The sequence below is a fragment of the Fusarium falciforme genome, chromosome 14 (assembly GCF_026873545.1).
Source record: "Fusarium falciforme chromosome 14, complete sequence".
Lineage (NCBI taxonomy): Eukaryota > Fungi > Ascomycota > Sordariomycetes > Hypocreales > Nectriaceae > Fusarium > Fusarium falciforme.
The window spans coordinates 372,825-384,156 of NC_070557.1; the positions used below are offsets into that span (position 1 = coordinate 372,825).

At 49.6% G+C, this 11,332-nt stretch overlaps 1 protein-coding gene across 1 annotated transcript; it reads right to left on the reverse strand.

The window, feature by feature from the left end:
- Positions 1 to 9,464: 9,464 nt before the first annotated feature.
- NCS54_01501100 (Hypothetical protein) lies at positions 9,465 to 11,087 on the reverse strand (the record flags this gene model as incomplete). The annotated part of the gene is made up of 1 exon (XM_053160124.1): positions 9,465 to 11,087. One exon carries the CDS (start codon positions 11,085 to 11,087, stop codon positions 9,465 to 9,467), a length of 1,623 nt encoding a protein of 540 aa, XP_053016099.1.
- Positions 11,088 to 11,332: the final 245 nt, after the last annotated feature.

The window sequence follows — 11,332 nt, forward strand, 5'->3', positions numbered from 1 at the left end:
CATTATCGCTGACTGCCGATTGGTTCGAGCCTTACAACAAGCGTTCAAGAGAGCCCCGATGTCGAATCATGAATTGGAAGGCGAGTTATCGCCCACCAGATTGAACAGACCTGATCATCAGATCAGTTTAACATATTCATCTCATGTTACTTATCTAGGTAGGAAGGGCCGCGATCAAAAGAAACGTATACTCGTAGATACTTGTAAGAAGCGATTGTCAGGAGTGATTGATTTCTGACTAGACATATGGCGGGAGCGACAATACCGGCTCACAGTAGTCTCTCAAACTTACTCGCCGCGTTGCTTTCCATTGATACAGACAATTTAAATAACGCAACAAATCAGCCCGGGAAGACAATGTTTACCAGAATGATAATATTAGAAAATGGTTCTCTCATTCCGGCTTGACCAAAATAGAAGCGCAAAGTGAAAGGATATGCTGACAAACTCAAGTGATATCGGCATTTATGAGCATCTCGTGGTCGCGCGCAATAACAGAAACCCGTCGATGTCGCACCATTTAGAGTGGGTGGATGTTTTTGACTGCATTCTGGGCCCATTGAAGATACACTCAGAAGTCTGCGTAACAGACGGGCCTTCACAGAGGGGTGGAAAGGTTGGGAGGAAAGAAGGGGTTCTGGCTCGCATAGGGAAGCGGGACGCATCTGGACTGGCGGGCTATTAGGTTGCCATATAAGATGTAGGGAGGTGTATTTCCCCCAACATGTGTCAAGGATAAAAGGAACTTTGTGTCTCGCCGTCGTGCAATGTTTTAGATAGCATTCCAGACTCCAAGTCGGTGCAGCACTTCAGGCACACGTAAGCTTCCTCGCCGTCACTTGTAGTACGTACATCTTAGCTACTAAAGAGATTGACATACATCTACGGTAACAACAATTCCAAGTTGTGACATCATCATGATGCATGCCCCCGCTGAAGCGGTCGAAGTGGCCAAACTCAGAGGGAATATGTGGTTCCCCTCCCCGCAGGGATGCAACATGATTTGCCAAGCCATCCCCTTCTTCCGAGCCCCTCATGCATGATACTGTATCTCGCCTAGTTGCGTATGCTGAGGACAAGGCGATATCTGCATAGGTGTCGCCGCAGTCAGAAGCAATCCCAGAAAATTTCCCACTTCCACCAGACGGACCCCATCCTTCTACCAAGACCCTTCTTCCTTGCATACAATCAAGCATCGCTTTGAAGTGAGTCTGGCAATATGCGGCATATGACACCCCAAAGAGCGCTTACGGCATCCTTCATTCGTAAAGCTCGAGGAAGAGTCACCGCCCCAACCCCTCTCCAAGTTCGAACGATCGCAGATCGGACATCCGCAGCAGAGCCGGCGTCTGGAAAATCAGCAGCTTCGGACAAGTCGGCTCCTCTCTCACAGAAGCATAATCCACAGCCGACCGAGTCTGAGGCAGATGTGGCTGCGGACCGGTCGCGCTTTGATCCGATTCACCGGCAGAACCCTACTGAGAGCCAGGAGGACGTCATGGCGGATCGCTCGCCCGATAATCCACTGTCGAAAGCATTTAAATCTACTGTTGGTGGTAAGGTGGTTGGGAGTGAATCGTCGCGACTTGGAATATAGGCGTGTAGTTTCTCCGTTTGGCGGCAGGCAGACTGCTCTAACTTGAGCAGAAATAACATCAATTGAAATGCATATCTGACCTCACTTACAAGTCGTTTCTTATCCTTTGATATACCAGTAATGTATAGCCTGCCTTGCGAGAATGGGATATACAACCCGGTGAACTGTTCGTCGCGATCCGGCTGGGGGCTTATGGCCGAGGCTTTGCTCACTATGGCGAAGTCTTTCCCGATATTGTAACGCGTTGGTAGGTATAATTAGAGACATTCCAAAAGCTCAACTGCACTTTACAGTGGCCGATTCCCACCATAGCCAGATACTTATTTACTTTCATAGTCTAGCCATTGCGCGACTTATCCCTTGACGCCTGTGTCTTAATGGCAGATTACATGAGCCATGGCCCTGAACAAACATTTAGACTCAACTTTGTTTGCCCACGGCTCCAATCATCCTCGTATAATGCATCACAGACCCTTGGTCATGTCGCGCTGACTCTTTGTGCAGAAGCTCATATCCGAGAGTGGTCCCCTAGCAATGTGGCATTAGCCCTCATATAGCGACCGTCTTGTCACAAGGAGGCACGAGGATAAGAAATGCATTGCTGTTTTAAAACAGTTCGAGGAAGTGCCAGAAAGGGCCAAGGCTTCTCAAGTTGTATAGTTGTACATAATTCGAATGCCTTTTCGTGAAGTACTTATCTCAAGAGAAGTTCAAATTAAGAGTTCATAGTCCTCAACGGCACACTAAAATATGTGAGGAAGCAAGTCAGCCCCAGCTTACCCATCTATCCCTCTCCCCCTAGCTTCCAACGCATATAATATCGAGCATGCCTGCGTCATTAGCCCCAGTGTGGCTCTTGCGTCCGTGGCGCCTAGGAATTAATTTGGGAGCAGGTATCTACTACCAGAGTCGATGGGTGCAATGGGTCTCGAGGCCTGATAGCAGCCAGTGACGAACCAGTTATTTTGCAACCACGAGTCTACGCCAGCCTAGCCCATGCTAAAATGCTTTCCTCGTCAGGTAGCTAAACGACGAAATCCCACTCGTCTCCCAACCACCGCTCTTTATCCTCTCCTCCCCTGAATCATCATCCACTGCCACGATCCAAGCCACTCAACAACGATTCACGGATTGAGCTGGCATCTACATAGCGGCATTGGACGAGGTGTTTGTTATGGATACCATCAGGCAGGAAGTGAGTCCCCAAATCTCATATCAATTCCTATTATTACCGCATTTAGACTTAGATAATGGTTGGTGAACCATGGCTTTGCCACAGGTGATACCACACGAGTGTCAAGTAGATCTCACATCTTCCACTGGTGAGCCGTCCCAGTACTCCGTGAACCAAGAGATTGATGACTCCTCTACAGGGCACTCTTCCTCATCCTCCCTATACCCGGCGTTGTCATCCCAAACATCCTCGAAGGTTTCGAGGGGACCTTCAGACCGGACTAAGGTAGCTCGTCTTCAGTATCTGAACCGTTGTCGGAGACAGGATCCAGATCAATGGTGTCTTGGAAAGGACGGTCGGCAAGTCCCTTACCCTCTAGACTTTGTGGTTCTTTGGTAGCAGAGGGACGATTGCAAGTGTCAGTGGCAGCGAGAAACGCTCCCGAGCATTCCACACGGGCTACTGCATAGCCGAAGATATAACCAGCAGAGAAGCTTACGTCAACGGTGCGGTCAGGTCTACTGAACCTATATTCACCATTCAGAAGGCGGCTGGCTAAGTTGAGGTTGGCACGACGTGACATTACCTGGGTAGTCCGAGGATCAAGAGCCTTGAAATGACCTATAACAGTGCCCGCAGCTTCACCCGCCATGGCAGAATAACAATTGGCGGAGGGTTATTGGTGAGTTTCTGAACGAAGACGGATATTCTGCAGACTCACAGAAGTAGCGGAATATCCAGAAGACGACTTGAGACGCCGGACTGGAGAAATATGGCCGAGACCTTTGGGTGGAAACCCTGGGCCAGTCGGCCACAAGGAGGCATGGTCCATCCTGCCATAAGACAAGAATATCAATAGGGGATGTGTGCGAGGCGGTAGTTTTAGAGGACTGGAAGGTCTTTGGAAGGTGAGCTGGGTAGGGTTTCAATGTCTCTTTATCTTATCAGTTTTCGTCGGGACACTCCATTGCTACTCCTTAGCGGACAGTTTGAGGCTGATATTGGAGATCCTAATTGGAGTGTTCATTCTGTCCGGCAGAGATGAGAAGATGCCGTTAAAACAGATTGTGGCACGCTGGTTCCTGGTTGATGGCGCCTTGTGACTGATAAAAAAAGAAGCAATCCTGACGAGCGTTCGGTGAGAAGCGTTGGTCACCGTCTCTAGCCTCTCTCGGATTCCCATCTCCAACAATCAACCAACCCATGGGCCACGGTTTCACTTGCTGCCTCTACGGCCCCTCCCAATGTGAGTAGCTACCCATTTAACAGGAGTGGAATACTCCATGCTAGCCGGTCAATTCGTGAAATATTTCTTACTGCAGAGGAGATGACTTCCGGCGATGCAACTGTACGCGAGGCTGATCAGGGCGTGGCCCATACTGCAAATCCCCCTAGGTTTTTGAAGGCATTGATTAGGGATCCACGTAACTAATTACGTAGACTGCCTGCGACAGGTGCGAACCTAACAAAGCCGTGTGAAGTAGATGATGGAAACTTTCTGTTTGCTTTCGTCTGAAGTACCTGCGTGACCAAGTGATGTAGCAATTTCTGAAACGGTCGCCATGGCGAGATGTGGGATTGGCTATCTCAAGAGCTCAGCATAAGTGACGCTGAACTAGCTCACGTATTCAATATTTGGCGAGGCAACCAGGGACTGAATTCAGGGTTCCTTGGAGGCCCGGGGAGAGTCAATCGATATGCTTTTGGAGGCGGAAAGACGGCCTTTTTCTTTCAGTGGATGTGAAGAGAATCTGCCTGAGTCAATAAGAGAAGCCGAAGAGAAGGACTAGGTCTAACAGAACTGCGCAAGATTGAAGAAACAAGAGCAGAAACAGCGTTCAACACCACACAAGTGTCGCCATAAGAGGCCAAATACGGGGAGCAAACTCATGCATCCATCATTAGATCGCCTTCAGAGTCCAAGTCGTCCGTCACGCTGAGCCCGCCATAGTTCACAGTGTTGGCAGCAGCTGGCCTGTTGATTGACACAAGATGGCTGAGGAGCAAGGCCGAATTGAACTTTTGCATGCGGCTTTCTATTGGCTGTAGCTAATCCTGTCGAACTCTGCCAGTTTGACGAACTGCTGGGGTTGCCTAAATGCTTTGCGTAATCTAATAGCAACAAGCCCGAATATGAAGTGCTGGGTAAATGTCTCCGCAATAGGCTGCGGTATAATTCCATCGACAGAGAGACTTATCGGCTGTTGAAGCCGTCATTCTGGCGGTGTATATCGAGCCACCGACGTGGAACCCCGGCCAACCCCGGGAACTTATCATGCGGAGACGACAGCGGCCGAGGGGGAGGAGCGGGAGGTCTAGTCGTTAGGTTTGGTGGTGCAGCGCCACTACCGGATTCCGTCTGGTACCGAAACGCTTTGTCGAAGCTCAAGGGCATGAGCGTGAGTTGGGACTATGTTACAGAACCAGGTGAAGCTGGTGCGTCGAGCAGAGATAGTGTCCGAGGCATGGACGTCAATGCTCTATGAGGCTCAAACTGTGACAGCAACTTAGGAATAGCCCGTTCCGGCTCTAATGGCATCCACTTTGCCGACGAGGGACGAGATGTGGTGGTCAAGCTGGAGGATGGTGGTGGTATGTTCAGCTGCTTCATCATCTCATCATCCAGCGGCGTGGGCCAATGGCGCTGGCGAGAACGCTTCGATATTCCAGGTGCCATCGAAGGCAAGGCATCTCGGAGGTCGTCAGCTCGACGAATGCGGATTGCCCCGGGGACTCCATACACCGCATTGGCTTCGGCTCACTGGTCTATAATCAAGCTCTGGACTCACTCATCGGTGTTCCAATGGTAGAACCTGCTCGTTGGAGCCGCAGACCGTACACGCATCCGACCCATTCACCTCGGAGAAACGAATTTGCGCCTTGTAGACTGTCTTGGCTCGTCCCCGAGGTTGTAACAAGGAGTTCAGAGATTCATCACGGGGGACAGACCCAAAGGTCTGGTCACATCGAAAGTTCAAGCCCCCAATGGACCACGGGTAGTCATGGGCTTCCTTATGGCTGTAGACGTTGGTGTCGTGTTTTGTCTTGCGGCCGTAATGGCTGAAAGGGGATCGGTCTGTGACACAGTGGTCCCGGGGCTGCATCGACGACTGGCGGAACAGGGTGATTAACATTTTGGGAACAGAGATTGAAGAGCGTAAACTTGAGGTTTTGAGCTTGTGGTTATGACACTACGGACTACCTGTCGCTTAGAGTTGGTCTTAAGCTCGCCTACAGTGTAAGCTCTCTTCCTCGCTTCGAGTGGAACCTGGTGGTAGGCAAACAAGACGGAACTTGATGAGATGCGATGCCATACGATGGGAAGTCTAGAGTTACCTTGATTGTGGGAAATGATTTTGCCAGGCATAACGGCATAGCTTCGGCCAGCAGACGGGATTGAGATGCATGGGTTTCAAGTGAGATACAAGGCCCACCGTGGAGGACTCGAATCCAGACAGCACTGGGGCCAGTTCAAAGGGTTCAGATCAAAAGCAAATAAAGCAAGTCCTGTTCAGGCCTCATTTAGTTAGTTAACGTGTATGACAAGAGTTGCGGTCTCACCGTCAAGACTAGCAAAATTGGCTGGAATTGTTGCAAAAGGTGACAATAGGCATGATGTGTCCCCCGCGGTGATTTTTCCTGACCCGCGTTTCACTCCTTATCTTATCACCTGAAGGCGCTAACCCGAACTTGGCGATGGCAGCTGAAGAACGTCTCTGATTGGCTGGTCGTTACTTCTTATTTTATCAGCTGTTGGTGCTAATCCTAAACTTGGAGATTTCGGTTAAAAAACGTCGCTGATTGGATAACCGAGGACTTGGCAACGCTGAGCTACCCGGTACCATGATATCTAAAGGCTTCGCCAGAGGATTCACGTGCCGGATCACGTCCAACAGCCACGACAAATTTACTTTTCATCAAGACCGCGCTTTGACCCTGAGCGACACTCTACGCATAGCTCAAGGAGTTATTGGATGCTGGACCGGGGTCGGAGGCTGGCTTTGATACTGCTGCTAGCTCATGGCAACGTCTGACCAGAGAATGAGGCGTGTTAGAACAGGCAATGGAGTGAATGGTATACATGTGGGCGGATTTGGGCACCAGGTGCAGATGAGGTTTATGTAGGTTGGTATGGACTGCCTTGGTATTGTGGTGTAGAAACTGTACTCTTTAGGTATGAAGTCATCGTAAAATGTGCGTGTCGTAGGCGCTGTTTCTCTTGGTGGCGATGAGTGCGATTCTGGCTGGACCTCACGGTGATTTGTGCGTCTTGCTCTCCCCTCAACTCTCATGTCTCGTGTCTCGTGTTTTTGTCATTTTTGGGTCCATATTTATCCTCCTTGACCAGATTCTCCATTGATCACGCATTCATCGAATATACTTGACACTGTCACCGTCGCCATCGCCATTATCATCACCATCACCAGCATCGTCACAGCAGTCGCAACAGTACCTGGACCGAGACTGCACTCTGCTGCCTTCGGTTTCTGTCAGAGGTAGAATATGACGGCCTCGACGTCGGACTGTGCTTCCACAATAGATACGGGCACCATCGCGGCCGCCAGGATGACGATAAGCTCTGCCACCACGTCACGGTACACTTCCATGACTCTCGACGCATCACAGCTCGTCGTGCCGTGCTGAATGTTCTCCAGGAATTACCCGCGCTTCCCAACTACATCATCGAGAGCGATGACATGACCCTGCGGCTCTCGGACGACGACGACGACGACGAATTGTACCGAGTATTCTCTTACACGAGAAACGGGCTGCGTCTTTGGCGACAGTGACGACGACATCTACTCAGGTGTGGGTTCCTGCTGCGGTCTGGAAAGGGAGAGATAGGACTGCGGAACTCTGGGTTCAGAGTGACCTCGTCCCATGGCGGCAGATGGCCGCGGCTGGACTTGTTGATCGTCATACCCTGTTGCCGGGAGGGTGAGAGACTCATCTGTGATGACTTCAAGGGGTCGTGCTATGAGACGAGCAGCGTTTGGACGACAGCTGTGGAATCTAAGTTTTGACGGTGGCCGCGGTGGAGGCTGTAGTCATAGTCATCATCAGTTTAAACCTCATTCGATTCAAAGATTGTATGTAACTCACATGATTAGCATGAGAGGAACTAGGATAGGGCGGCTGCTCGTGTGTGGCGCTGGTAGACTGCTGCGGATGGGGACCGCGAGGCCCGTCACCTCTGTCGGGTTGTGCTCTGGAGGGAGGTCTGCTAGAGGTCTCGTTTGTGAGACCTGCCGGCATCCTTTCGATATCTTGGGCAGTGATCGAGCCTGTCACGGCGATGGTGGAAGGGGGAATGGTGAATTTGGTGACGATGCTTGGCTCATGTAGCGCACAGTCTTGAGAGTGAAAGCTAATAAAGACGCCGTCAAGTCGGAGTGTTCACCAAGCACGGTGATCCAAAAAAGAGTATTTTGGAAAGACAAACTGGTTAAAGACCGCTTGGGGCGAGAGTTGAGTTGACCCTGAAAAGCGGATGCGCTTTCGACAAACAACAGGAGTCCATGGGAACGGCGGCTTCATGTTAGCCTAGCTTTGGCACGTAAGTTAGGCAGCAAATGACGAGTGCGAAACTTGTAGAGTATGACTCTCATATGCCGGTCGTCATGCGCCAGCCACTGGAAAGTCAAGCATTGGCCATGGGTAAGAGGGGCGAAAGAAGTCAAAGAAGAAGCGTGCAATCAACCAGGGAAGCTTGGCAAACAGATTTGATTTGACAAGGCGATCAATTAATCGCTAGAAAGACAGGGCAAGATGCGCTACAACACCACCTCGCCGTAAGGGAACCTCCGCCAAGAAGATCAAAGATCAAATCGGCGTATCTCCTATATCGCCATATCAGGCAGCATAGATCTAAATGGCAAAATGACAATACGACAAAGACAGAACCATGATGATGGCTCAATGGGGGAATTGGCTAGTGGTCTTCACCATGCACGCAGAATTATAACAATGAGTGCTCAGATTAGGATCAAGGTCACGAGCTAGAGCACAGAAGAGTCAATCAGGCCTTCTACAGGATCATGGTACGTCAATTGAACCTTTCTTATCATGAGGGAGACCGGACATCATAGCTTTACAGGACAATATAATGCAGTTGTTAACTCCCTTGGGATGGTGTGGCATGGTATTGGGCCGACTGAAATTCCTTTTGTGTATACTGTTGTGTTGTTTTACTGATATGTTGCTCTCTTCTGTGCAAGGGCATGAGTGAAAAAGAAACGGAGAGAAGGTAAAAATAGTAGCCTTCTTTCTTTAACGCTTGATATTAATTTTAAGCTTTTATCTATGCTAATCCTCTCTAATCTTTCATAATGTCATTATGTCCCTCTCTGAGCCATTACAATTGCTTCTTATTCTGATACACAACGAGTAAGACTAGGCGTCGCCAACAGCACCGCCGCATATAACACTTGGTACAAGGCTGAGATCATCGCAAACCATATGCAAGGTTTATCGAGCGATCTCCACGGCATGAGTAAATGGGAGCTGCAGATAAGCAAAGAAACTCTTCCACAACATCTAAAAACCCTTTCTCTGAAGCCAGGCATTCCGCAAGGTAAGAAGCAGCCTCCATACAAAGGCTGGTCGGGTAATACCAAGAAGGCTGGTATCCAGTACAGCAGTGTGAGTCGGGTCGACGCCGGCGATGCGGGAGCCGAGGCACATGTATGGATCTCAAGAATCCCCGGCACCTTGTAAAAGGACTAGATTGTTTTTGCTAGCAGCATTATGCTTGCAAACACTCTTTCCTCTAAACGCCAATTCGAAGAAGGAGCAGAGCTCTACAAAGCTGTAGGCAAGAATGGTCGGCAGCATCAAGATCCAATGCAACAGGCCTCTTGTAACCCCCCGAAGATCCTTGTTGTAATTGTTATTACTATCGCCGGGCACAGGCAGGTTCCAACGGACGAGGACGGTGACAATGAGTAAAAACGCGTATTGCGTTCCCAAGAAGATGAAGCAGATGGTTGAAAAAAGAGAATCGCTGATGAAGAGTCGATCATGTTCGGCAGCAACCATGTTGATGAGCTGAACAATGATGGGGGAAATCACAGAGAAGATGGCGCTGGCGCATAGAACGAGGCCATAGTAAATGAAGAAGCGAGTGGCCCAGCTGATGGACAGATAGAGCCCAGGCATCCGGTAGGCCTTGACAATGAAGTAGTGAAAGACTTCGCCGGCGCCAATGGTCCATCGGCGAACCTGAAGAGCCCATTCGCGGATTTCATCTGCGTAGTTGGCGCCAGAGGTCGGGCCGTTGATGGAAATGAGATTCAAGGGTCGGATTCGGATTTCTCGTCGTGTCATGATGGTGTAGCGAATCAAGGCAATAATATCCTCCATCTGATAGGCCGGGTGGGTAAAGGCGCCCTCCTCCAACAACTTGACACTGAGAGAGTAATGAGACATGGGATTGATGTTCCAGGGAATCAAAACACCCATGAAGAAAAAGGTACGTAAAACACCGGTAATGTCGACAAAGAAGGGCATGGAGTCGCGCTTGTAGATGATGATGGATTGCCAGATGGACGAGTGGCGGTCGGCGGAATCCAGCTTGGAGTACTCGGTTTCCAGCTCCAGCATGTATTCGGGATCAAAAACGGCGTCGCAGTCGCAGTTGGTAAAGATGTGTTCGTACTTCTCATAGTTGTAGTCGACATCTTGACGGAGCATCTGTAGGCCTTGGCGACAGGCGTAGTTCATGTTGGAACACTTGCCGCTGATTTCTCCAGGAATGCCTGAGGGGTGGAAGGTGACGATGAGACGGAGGAATTTGCTCTCGTACTTTGCGTAGACTTCATCGCGTTTGGCTTCCTTGTCAGGTGTGCGGTTTTCCATGCCAATGACGACGGAGAGGCGAGATTTGGCATCTTCTTGCTGCATGAGAGAGTCCAAGGTGGTTTGCAGTACGCTCATGGGTTCCTTGTACAAGGTCATGGCAACTATGTGACGAATGGTTGAGTAGTCGTTGGCCGTCGTGTCAGCTAATTCGACATCTTGGGCTTTTGTGGTCTTGAGCTTGTTTCGGCTGTTAATGGCTAGTGTTCGACGGATGGCGCAAATGGTAGCTATCAGCCAGATGAATTGGAAAAGACCGATTATGATTACGATGACGACGTTGGTCGCTTGGTTGACATAGGGAGTAAGAGGCATCCATATTGGAAATAGAAGAAAGATGAAGATTATCAGGAGAAATAATAGGTTCCAGCGGAAATAGCGGTTAGCTGCTTCTAGTTTTGCAGCGTTGATGCCACTGTTTAGGCTGTCGAGAGATGAAGATGGTGATGATGAAGGCATATTGGGGGGAATTTCTGTCATGAATCAACGAAGAAAATTCGTTACAAGAAGAAAACGAACGTATGAATCATGACAATACCGCTGACCGAGTATTAAAGAGACTTTATCTGTGTACGTCCTCGTTGTTTCCAATCTCCAATCTCCAGTGCTCCATAATTCAGCTGGCTAACTGTCAATACATGGACAAAAGAAGGAATATTGACTAGTCTAGTCTCCTGTTTTATTGGATTACCCATGAATCTATA